This window comes from Liolophura sinensis, chromosome 7 (assembly GCF_032854445.1).
Source record: "Liolophura sinensis isolate JHLJ2023 chromosome 7, CUHK_Ljap_v2, whole genome shotgun sequence".
Taxonomy (NCBI): domain Eukaryota; kingdom Metazoa; phylum Mollusca; class Polyplacophora; order Chitonida; family Chitonidae; genus Liolophura; species Liolophura sinensis.
This window is the reverse complement of record NC_088301.1, coordinates 41,917,106-41,928,422: the sequence shown is the minus strand read 5'-3', so window position 1 is coordinate 41,928,422 and position 11,317 is coordinate 41,917,106. Positions and strand designations below refer to the sequence as shown.

General features: G+C 38.1%; 1 protein-coding gene across 1 annotated transcript; it reads left to right on the top strand.

The window, feature by feature from the left end:
* The first annotated feature begins 5,412 nt into the window (after positions 1-5,412).
* On the top strand, positions 5,413-11,106 carry LOC135470926 (proton myo-inositol cotransporter-like). The gene is made up of 9 exons (XM_064749975.1): positions 5,413-5,857; positions 5,991-6,147; positions 6,346-6,551; positions 6,788-6,902; positions 7,698-7,861; positions 8,218-8,329; positions 8,561-8,805; positions 10,291-10,443; positions 10,845-11,106. Exons 1-9 carry the CDS (start codon positions 5,413-5,415, stop codon positions 11,036-11,038), a joined length of 1,791 nt encoding a protein of 596 aa, XP_064606045.1. The 3' UTR covers positions 11,039-11,106.
* The last annotated feature ends 211 nt before the right edge of the window (positions 11,107-11,317 follow it).

Sequence of the window (11,317 nt, the reverse complement as noted above, 5' to 3'; positions counted from 1 at the left end):
GGGGACATATTACTAACGATACCGCTGAGTGAATGGACGTGAGCGTGCAATGTACTGAACTGTTAAGAAACTATTATATGTGTAAAAGAGCTTTCCTCTATTTAAAATATACAACATTAAATTAGGTACCTTGTTCTTCATACTTTACGTCGCGGAAAGCTGTTAAAAATATAAAAAAAAGTACAGCATACAACATATAGAGTAAAACCAGAGTAACGACGACTGTGTTATAGTTGGCGAATGATCAACAACACAGGTCAAATTGCTGACGACTCGTAAGACAGACAATATATTAAGCTTTATTGTCAGTTCTGCTTGTGGACCACCGAGAAAAGTGTGTTCCAAAGTAGTTATCACTATGAAATTTACATAAGAACACTCATACAAAATGCGCCCCTTTAAAGTTTTGAGAGTTAAGATAACATATTAGACTCTAAAGAAATCATTCTGATATTTCCGATTTTTAACTCCAACTGAAGAAATACTTATCATGTCATGACAAAGTTGATATCATTCGTGTTTTGCAACTGTTCATGTACATGAGCACTATTTGCAGATACGGAAATAGTGATGTTTATACGAACCTAACCGTAGTTAATTAAAATTATACACATCTAAACTAGCACTAGAAGTCGTGAAGTTATTAACTTAAAATGTAAAAGCACGATATGTTCCATCAGATATAAGAAAATGCTAACAGGAGTCCTTGGGGATTGCTATCCCCTATATATGAAATTTGATGTCTGCCTGTGTAAGGCACTAAAAGATACCAGTCAGTATTGCTAAGAGGATTACTTTACATGGGCAATCGTTAATACAGAAACACTTGTAATTCTTGTAAAAGAATATTTGGCAGCAACAAAAAACAGTAAAGAGGGTGCAGGACATACGTTCATGAGGTGCCCTCAGTCTAAGTTCGAGGCAATTAGTAATGAAATCCTATCTATTAAATCCGTTTGAGAAATGGTAGTATAGAGAATGGAGAAATCCCAAGTAAATATATCCTCATACGCTCAAGTATGTGTATTTCAGCGTCTAGTCCTTCAGAGAGACGTGTAGAGTTTTCAGCATCCACATACAGTTGACGCCGGATATTTTGGCAATTGCACAGCAGTACTTATTCCAAAACGACTGTACGTCTTGTGGTGCCCTCGGCAAGAGAGCGGACACAAGTTTGGTGGTACAGCTTTTTGACCTCATTATAGCAAGCTTTGTTATGGCGATTTATGCATTTTTGGAATCCAGTAAAGTTGCGGTGTAACGGTGTGTCGGGACGGTACGAACTCGCTCATCTGTTTCAGAAAGGACTTAAATGTTTTTTTTAATACTTCCTCCACAGTATAGGTCGCCCTGTAATACACCGACGCCATAGTTATAGTAGTTGTGACGCTAAGCTCCTCCATTAGAACCCGACAGTAAGAATTCTTGCAGACAAATATAATATCATTAGGAGCCCTGCCTACGTGAACAATAAAGTATTTTCTCTGAAGGTTATCAAATACCCTTCGCAAGGTAGGATATCTCAGAACTTGTTTGGCTGTCACACGAGCATTAGTATTCATTTGGTGGACTGCACATACACAACCTTTTTCCGAACTAGCTTGAGCCAAGTGTCAAGGACTGAAGGTTCTACATTCTCTCGTTTAGACCACCCCTGCAAACTTTTTTAAGCGCTGAAAGCACCATTTTCTCATTAACTCTCATATTTATCTTTCTCAACTCTCTATACTTCGGACATACCACAATCGGATTTCGTAGATCATCATTGTTTACAATATCAAGGTTACCAGTCAGTTTCCTATGTTTTACGTCTTTAATTATATCGAAACAGACATTCGCATATCAACCGTCAACCAGTAAGGACGTTCCAGGTGAATAATCGCAAGGCCAATTCCCAAAACGACGATTCACAGTCACGACTGTATTACTAGAAGTTCAACCAAACATCCCAACAGCTTGAATTGCTTTGGCGCAACCAAATATTTTGTAAGCGAATGGTTTTGTACACCTGCCGAAGAAAATGCCCGGGGCACTCATATGCTGAAACAATTCGGCACAGCACTGCAAATATATATATACACTTTATATCTACAGCACTGGTTATATATATACACCAAGTAGCCATTACAGCAAGTAGCCATGAAAGGGTCTACATCGAATTCTTGATATTAACAACACAAATGTTCTTGGATGTGAAGCATTCGCATATGCTTCAGCCAACAATCCAAATATATATATATATATATATATATATATATATATATATATATATATATATATATATATATATATATATATATATATATATATATATATAACGTAAGACGTTAGGACGGATTCATGCAGAGAGAAGCAGTTAACAGTTTTATAGATGACGGTAATATGCAAGGAATGTGCTAGATGAATGAATTAAATCAGTATCCAAATCGTGTCTAAGCATTCGCTTCTTACATTATCACTGAAATACACAATGCCCCTTAATTTTTCAAGACCAAGGGAGGCAACTCATAGGTACCAAAGTTATAAGAATGTCACCGTCAAAGCACATATAGCTATAACATGAACTGAAGAACGTTCTGAGTCAATAATCACAAGACCAATTTCTAAAACAAAGTCTAAGGCTAACCACCAATGAACTAGCAATGTACATAAAAACATTTAATGTTATCTGAGGACGGAATCATGCCAAGAGTCGCAGCCTACAGAGTTTTCAATGATGATGGAAGTCACTAGGAATTCTAGATGAATATGTTAAATAAGTATCCATATACAGTACCATTCTAATTTGTCGATTATACTGTCCATATACCCAACGTGGTGCGCTTATTCAACACGATGCATACACATCCCCTGTTCCGGGGTAAAGCGGATAAGGCACAGTTATAATGAAGAGATATTAGAATCTCCGTCCATATTCCTTTACAAGAGAACTCCGCTTATTAAAAATATTAAGAAACTCAGAACAAATGCGTTTCACCGAACAGTCTTCATATACTACAGTTCGTGGTCGTCACGAGGGAAAACTAGGTTTACATGGGGACAAATTATAGATTTACAAAGGACACCATGAGACAAGAAAAATTTGTCACCATTTGGGAATTGCGTGTTTTGAAAAATTCAGTAGTTCATATTATATTAGGAAAAAGAAAAATATATGTCAAACTTTCTGAATCCCAATCTAAGGGCGTATATTTTATGTCAATGTGACTTGATATCTCCACATATATAATGCTACCGTTTGAACCAACAAGCTTTAGAAAGGAAATTTTACACAGTAATAAAACACAAAGTACCTAAACCATGGTTCCCACTGTGATATAGTGAAACATCAGTCAATGTCAAATTGCTAATTATCAGACTGGGAAACTTTTGGAATAAGCCCGATTTGACACTGAGTTTAATGAATGAGGCCAGTGTGTAGAGTCTGATTCGTGACGATATCTTGCATCATTGTATTATGACATCATGTGAAACAGTTTAGGATGAGTCGCCAATTGAGCAAAAAATCTTAAACTTTTCATCTCACTTTGAAAAGACCGTCAGTAACTCTCAGAATCGTCAATAACTTTCATTTATGTACCAGTGATTATACACAGAACGAACATTAGCAAAGTTTGCGCTAAGCTAAGTTTCCGTTAGCATTATCGGTCCTTTCACCTACTGACATGTTGAGTGTATTATGACGCATTATATAGGTGATAATTACTCAATTATATCTGTATTGCTCACATAACATGTAATGTTTTCATGTATGGTGGGCCTTATGCACCATCTCAAAATAGATGATTAAATTACTGATAGTTGTAATCAGTACAATATTGTAAGTGTTTTATTGATTAAATGTGGGTAATTGACAAGTACTGTGTTATGTTGTGAGCAATTGATATTTGCCTGTATGAAGAGAAAAAGTGTAACATGTATTATTAACACATGTATTGGAAAAGTGTAACAGAACACTTTGTTACTTTTGCAAATTATGTATGCATTAAACACGGCAACTGTACAATAATTGGTTTCTCGTAGTACAGAAGGTTCGTTTTACCTCTGTTAGGTGCTACATATGATCTTTCAAAGCTTTGAGTGTTGGTAGTTCATAACCTCATAACTTTGATATGTTGTTGTAGTCTAGAACACCGTCTAAGTACTAACAAACTCTTGACTTTGTCTTGTTTCATCTACAGATCATAGTTTATAGTTCACTATGTACTTCAAACCTTATAATCTTTCAATGTTCATTGTCACATAAGAAACTAAGGAATATCTTTCCTAGAGGTGAACTTCTGAGAGCTTCTGCACGTGTAACTTTAAAGTCCAGTACATTTGGTGCATGAATAGCTGTAAAATGTGTTAGCCTTGTCTCTTGCCATCCAGACACCATTTTAATGATAACTATAACAAACACGTGATACTTTCACTTTGGTGTATGTATTAGAAACATAATCCATGATGACATTGTATATTTCACAGGATTTACAGGATAACGTGTGTTCCCGTTGGTAACAAAATGAAGGGGTACATCCGAAAAACCTCAAAAATGGCCGTTGGTGTTTGTCATTAGAACCGTTGACCTCTGCGCTCTTTACAATATTAAGACCTAGTTGGTATATACAATATAAACTAACAATTCAAGTACAGGTGTGAGGCATGCAATTTCAGAGTATAAATATCCTGATCACATATACAATCATAATGCAATTTATTGTGCAGATATTTTGGTTAAATTCATGGTTGATAAATTGCGAAAAAACAACAAACCCTTGCATAAAGGATGATTTTGCTGATGTCATGCTTAATAGACTCATATCTTCAGGCTGAAGAAGTGTTATCGAATCTTAGCTCTGATCATCACAAGATCACACCATACCTGGTGTATTACTTGACCCATGACCTAGTACTGCAAGCGCCGGTTTCACCTTATGGAAACGCAACATATAACTGGGAATGTAACCGGTTAAAACGTTTGTAGGTGTAACTGGCAGTTGACCTCTGAACAGGTTAAGACGTATCTGTTTACGTTTAATATGCACTGTGCGGTATGAAGTGATTATCAGTACATGTACGTATGCATGATCTTAAAATAACTAGAGGTGAACTCTCATGCTTGAAAAAGGTGACTTTCATAATTATATAATTGTATCAACAAGTGGCTGTAAGCTTGTGGTTGACGTTTCAGAAACTTATTACATGCCCGTGACCACACTAACAAGGTGGTAGCGGATGTGTAATTTGTGTGGACACAATCCTGTCTGAAAAAGCGGCTGGAGAATACTCGAGTTCTCTCAGCAATAGAACTATTTTAGATCGGACTAATCTTTAGTTGTCTATTTATCAGGCAGGTAAGACATCTGTGCTGCTTTTAAGGCTACGTCAATCAAGGAAAATTGCGGTGAAAATCCACCCATTTGAGCTAGGATGTCTAAGATAGAACCTGGAGACAACTGGGCGAGGACCCCAGAGAGTTCTGCTCACACGCAGTATAACGATGTCATCAACCAGCGCGTGGATGTCGGGAAGGAGCCTCCTGCAAAGACGACATGGTATGTGGTGCTGCTGACGTTTCTGTGCGCCTTGGGCAGCTTTTTGTTTGGTTACGACACCGGGGTGGTGTCTGGCGCCATGTTGTACATCGACGACGAGTTTGACTTGTCCTCCGTCCTGCACGAGGCAGTTATTAGCGTGACTGTAGGGTCAGCCGCTGTATTCGCCATCGTCGGTGGCTTCGTCAACGACTCGCTGGGAAGGAAACCCACCACGCTGATCGCCAGTGCTGTGTTTCTTCTTGGTGCTCTTCTGCTTGGATTCTCACAGAATGTCACAATGCTTCTTACTGGCAGGGTCATCGTGGGCATAGGCATTGGTAAGTCGGGTAAATTTTTATTGTAATGTTTTTGTAACAGAATTTGCATTTTCGGTGGACGCATATATGACATTGTTTTAAAACGAAATGTCACCATTCACAAGATCACCATATACCATAGTGGTGCTTTCAGGTTTGGACTCGATGACGGTACCTATGTATGTAGCAGAGTGTGCCCCGGCTCACGTCAGAGGCCGGCTCGTCACCATCCATCAGTTCATGATCACCGTCGGTCTTCTCGTGTCCACTCTTGTCGATGGATCCTTCAGCTATGTTGAGGGTGGTTGGAGGTAAAGCGTTATATCCCTTTAATTGTATCGTCTGCTTACATTGGTTCTATTAGAGTTAACCATAAAGAAGCTACGACTGAGGTATGTGGTATTTGGTCATATAATGTAATAGCACTTTCATGTTTCTTGTTAAATGTTGCACAAAGCGTATACTTGAAATCAATAAACACAATAAGCCGTTGTGAACTTTTCTGCCAGATTCATGTTGGGCCTTGCTGGAGTTCCTGCTCTTGTCCAGCTGATAGGGTTTTTCTTCATGCCTGAGAGTCCCCGATGGCTTGTGTACCACGACAAAGATGAACAGGCACTGAGGACGCTGAAGAAGATTCGGAGTACCGAACAGGTTTTGACCGAATTTCAGCTCATCAAAAATGTTGTTGCTCAGGACAAGAAAATTAAGCAGGGTATGTTTAAGGAGGATGGACCTTTTTATTACAGTGCAACTAAAGCCAGTTTTCCAAATCAGTATCCATGGCTTCTCAGTAGTGGAAAAAATAACCTCAAATCAGTGCATATAGGCCTCAAACTACTTTTTTGTATTTATCACTGCAACATTTTTTATGAAAAAACCCACTGAAGTCATTTTACATTCGAGGAAATGATCCCTAAAGGTGAAAAATTCTATTATTCTGCTTCACAGAATCGCAAGGTTTCGTTTTAAAGCGCATGCTGTTAACGAAGACAACTCGACGTGCTCTTGTCGTGGGATGCTCCCTCCAGATGTTTCAGCAACTAGCTGGCATCAACACAGTCATGTATGTACCATCTGTCTCCGAACAGTGGTCAAATTATACACATTTGTTTTAAAGTAAAGAAAGCTACAATATGAAGTAAGGTTCATCATACAGACAACTGAAAACTATGCGTAAAAATACTTTCATTTATTTTTTCAGATTTTTAAGGGGGTTGAAAGGCTTTCAAATGTTTGAATGCTATGGTGGGCTTTTTGAGCCATATTGATGGTTTCTAGGAACTCTGACGTCACATCACCTTTTTCCCTGATGTTCCTTTACTCATAGGTAAAAAGAGTTAGTCCAAAATTCAGTATCTTGATTAATGTTGGAAAAACATCCTGTGACGTCAATGTTCCTGACCTTTGGTAGTATTGTCCATAAAGCCCACCATAGAATTGAACGCCTTTAACTCTTTTCACAAAAATCTAAAAAAAAATAAATGAAAATATATTTATGCCTACTTTTAAGTGGTCTATTTAGTGGTGCCTACTTCGATTTTAGAGGTCTTTTATCTTTAAGCCCATATGTATTGTTCTGCCTGACATTTGATGTAAAATGTGTAGAGTGTTATAGGCTTAACTGCGTATATCCACAAGAGCAACATGTGTTAAACATACGTTCTCAAGGTTGTAACAATCATCTTAGTTTACGATTGCTTTGCAAAACAGAGCCCTGTATACTTAGTAACTCTTGTATTGAAATTATAATATGTACTCCAAGCAAATAAAATTAAAAAATAATATTAATTCACTGGTGAAACTAATATCACCATACAATTCTTCGATCAGTTCATAGGCATCCCAACTCGGTTTCCAGGTACTACACAGCCTCGATCGTCCGCATGGCTGGCTTCCGGGACAACTCGCTGGCAATATGGCTCTCCTCTGTTGTGTCTGCCGTCAACGTTCTATTCACCTTTGTGGGAATTTATTTTGTCGAGAAAATTGGAAGAAAGCTGTTATTGCTCGTTAGCTATTCAGGTGCAGGATAATCCATTATAATATAAACATAAGCAAATGGTTCTGTTGGTAGTTGATATAGTTGATTTGCATAGTTGATTTTACTTATTTTGGAAATGATCCTATGATTCATTATCGGGTCTTTTTGATAAAATTATACAAAAAAATTAAATTTTTGTATCGCTTTGGTCGAAAAGGGTGTTGATTCTTAGGATAAAACTAGAATGAAGTCAACCTAGTTAAAATACTTATCTGTCACCAAAGGTACCTAAAATATGATGAGGCAACTAACAATTACAAGGTTAGTTACTAGGTTTTATGTTATATGACAGCCATACAATGTTCATGTTTTATCAGTCATCAAAATGATGTTTCAGGTGTTTTAGTGGCATTAGTAGTCCTGGCTGTTGGCTTCCAGCTTCCTTCTTTCAGTTCCCCAGGTGTGACTGTAAAAGAAGGATTCAGTAACACATCATGCTACTCGTACAGGTAAACAAATTTTAAGTTCCTCTTGTGAAATATTCTCCGGACACAAACAGGAAAAAATTCCTAAACGAAATAATGTGTTCATTTATGCTGACAACCTAAATGTTTTACTGTCCATTTTGACCTCTTGGTTTTCGCAAGATGTTTTTGTTTCAGCATACAACCGTAGATGATCTGAAAAGTTATTCGCTCCATCTGTATAGTGGATACTGATTGTTTAGTTTGTGTCCGCAGTAATTGCTATCCGTGTAGCCAGGACGCAGGCTGTGGATTTTGCTTCATGAACACAGATGGTGACGTTTCCAACGGTTCCTGTGTCCCCATACTGGACAAGAAACACAATCAACAAGCGTTGTACGGAAGGTGTAATTCCACTTCATTGTCTGATGGCCTTATGTTTGACTATGGATTCTGCCCAACTCCCTACTCATGGCTTCCCATATTAGGCATGGTGGCGTACCTGGCAGCGTTCGCACCAGGTGGGTATTTGCCACTGGATGACTACCGGCGACATGACATACAAATAAGGTCCACTGTGGCTTATAACTTGTGATCGTTAATTTCACAACGTTGTATGTTAATAGATAATACCGTCATTAAGTAAATGATAAAACCATCTAAACAAATCTTACGGGGGTGTAGCAAAGTCTGTACCTGGGTAAACAACACAGTGAATTCATTAGCAAAGAGGTACCCTTGAAGGCCTAATATCAGTGCCTAAATATAATATTTAGTATTTTAAATAACTTATCTCTAGCTTTGAAATCTGATGACCAAGTGACAAGTCCTTTATGAACTTCCTGGTTGTAGTATTATTTATCAGTGATTTAACTAACTGTCAGTCGATTGTATGGCCTGGGTTGGTGTGAAGGTGTATGGCGTTGCTAGGGATATCTTGGAAATGGAATGTCTCGATCATCTTTGTTGTTCTTATTGTCCCTGTATTCGTTGCCAAGCTGTTTCTGATGTGTATTTTAATTATTTATTTGTGTTTAAAACCGTGGCAAAAAAAAGTTTCACTCACATGAGGTCAGTTATGTTTATGGGTAGAGGAAACCGGAGTCCCCTGGGTAAAGCACCGCCATTCGACAAGCACCTGATAAACCTCATTATCTAAAGCGGCAGCAGAAGCAGTAAGAGCTAGTCAGGAGCCCATCAGCCCCAAGCTTAAATTGCCTTAATGAGGTAAATTGACAGAAGGCCGGATTTCCCCGGTTATGTGTGATCGTTTGCCAACAACCTATACTTAAACTCTGTGATCCTTCTGTGATGAAATGTGATCACCAAATATTAGCATCGCAGACGTTGTTGACGTTGCTGAATACTATCGCACCTTGCATGGCATTGCGTGCTTGCAGTGACATTGCAAGCGTATCTTTTTGGATATCCTAGATTAATGTTAGTTCTATGTCGCTTGGTAACTCATAACATACATTGAGAAGTATAACTCTGACGGAGGTTGAGCGTTTGTTTTTTTCATTTGGACCTGGATTGAGATTCATACCGTTACAGATGAATTCATGAGTTAATCTGAATGATTTCAAGTGATTGGAGTCATTGTGCATGATAACTTCATCGATGACTTGCAGAGTAGCCTTTCTGGTTGGCCAAAGCATTGTGGCGGTGAATTATGATTTTTTTGTGGATCCCTTGTTATGCAATATATTGATCTTATTTTGACTAGGTTCAGATAAGATGAACATCACCCACAGTAGTCAACCTTTTGTATGTCATGTCATTTTCAATTCTAAATGCCCCTGAAAACATGCGACAAATCTACCGTCTCTCCTCAGTATTTTGCAGACGGCAGACGTTTGCCTGGTGAAATCACGTTTTGTAAGTGAAAATTTAAAAGACACGGACTTAATAAGTCGTTGCGCACATCTATTCCCACCTGGTTGGAATAGGTGTTATGCCTTCTTTTATGCCAACCAAATAACCGTTTCAGCCGTTCTATATTACAGGATTTGCCCCCATCCCGTGGACGCTAAATTCCGAGATTTATCCCCTATGGGCCAGAAGTACTGGTAACGCATGCGCCTCGGCCGTTAACTGGTGCATCAATCTCTTGGTATCACAGACGTTCTTGACGTTGCTGGACACGATCACACCCTACGGTATGTGGATTCATTAATATTAGGAGATTATTTTAATGTGATCTTTAATCCTCCAGAAAAGGCAATCTGTAACCAACAAGGCAGAACTGTTTTCTCTCTAATAAAATATTAAATATAGAAAGGTTTGTTCATGCCTGGATTGTGGTACTAATACCGATGATGGCAGAGAAATTTTACATATCCAGACTGGCAGTTTGAGCTGCCTAGTTATTCAAGTTGAATAGTTCCCGACTATTCAAATGTAAATATAACTGTAACGCAGGATCAGTTTTAATATATGTACATGTACATATTTTCAGCACACATTGGTTCTTTGTATGTCTTAAGGGGTTTGAAAAAAGTTTACCCCTGACATATGTAATATAAATGTTATATATCTATATCTAAACCCTTTATTATAGGGACCTACTGGCTGTATGCAGCCATCGCCGCCATCGGAATCATTATGTGCACTATTACCATACCTGAGACGAAAGGAAAGTCTCTAGAAGAAATTGAAGAACTTTTCTCAAAAGGATGGCTTCATTTTTCTTTTTCAAAAAGCAGCAAAACCGGTGGCTCGTTAACAAAGAACTATGAGCTGCTCGTGGAGTGAATTGTATCTAATACGAGAGGCCTGGTGCAATACAAAACTATAAGCTTAAAATAAAGAATACTCTTAAACATCGTGCTAAAAAGTCAGTTCTGAGACGCAGTTACCAACAGAACGCTTTACAGTTTCTCTCCTTTCAGGCTTGACATGTACGAATTTACGTACACTTTACATACATTGAATTTAGTAGCGTTTGTTTACATTCTAAACCCTTTTGTTGAACATTGGTTTTAAATTGTTTTGAATTGTATTTTGACTTTGTCAAATTGATTGATTGATTGA

Coding starts and splice junctions, on each gene's coding strand:
- LOC135470926 (XM_064749975.1), top strand. CDS start 5,413: ATGTCTAAGATAGAACCTGGAGACAACTGGGCGAGGACCCCAGAGAGT. Junction 6,148..6,345: donor TATGTTGAGGGTGGTTGGAG/GTAAAGCGTTAT, acceptor CTTTTCTGCCAG/ATTCATGTTGGGCCTTGCTG. Junction 8,330..8,560: donor ACATCATGCTACTCGTACAG/GTAAACAAATTT, acceptor TTGTGTCCGCAG/TAATTGCTATCCGTGTAGCC.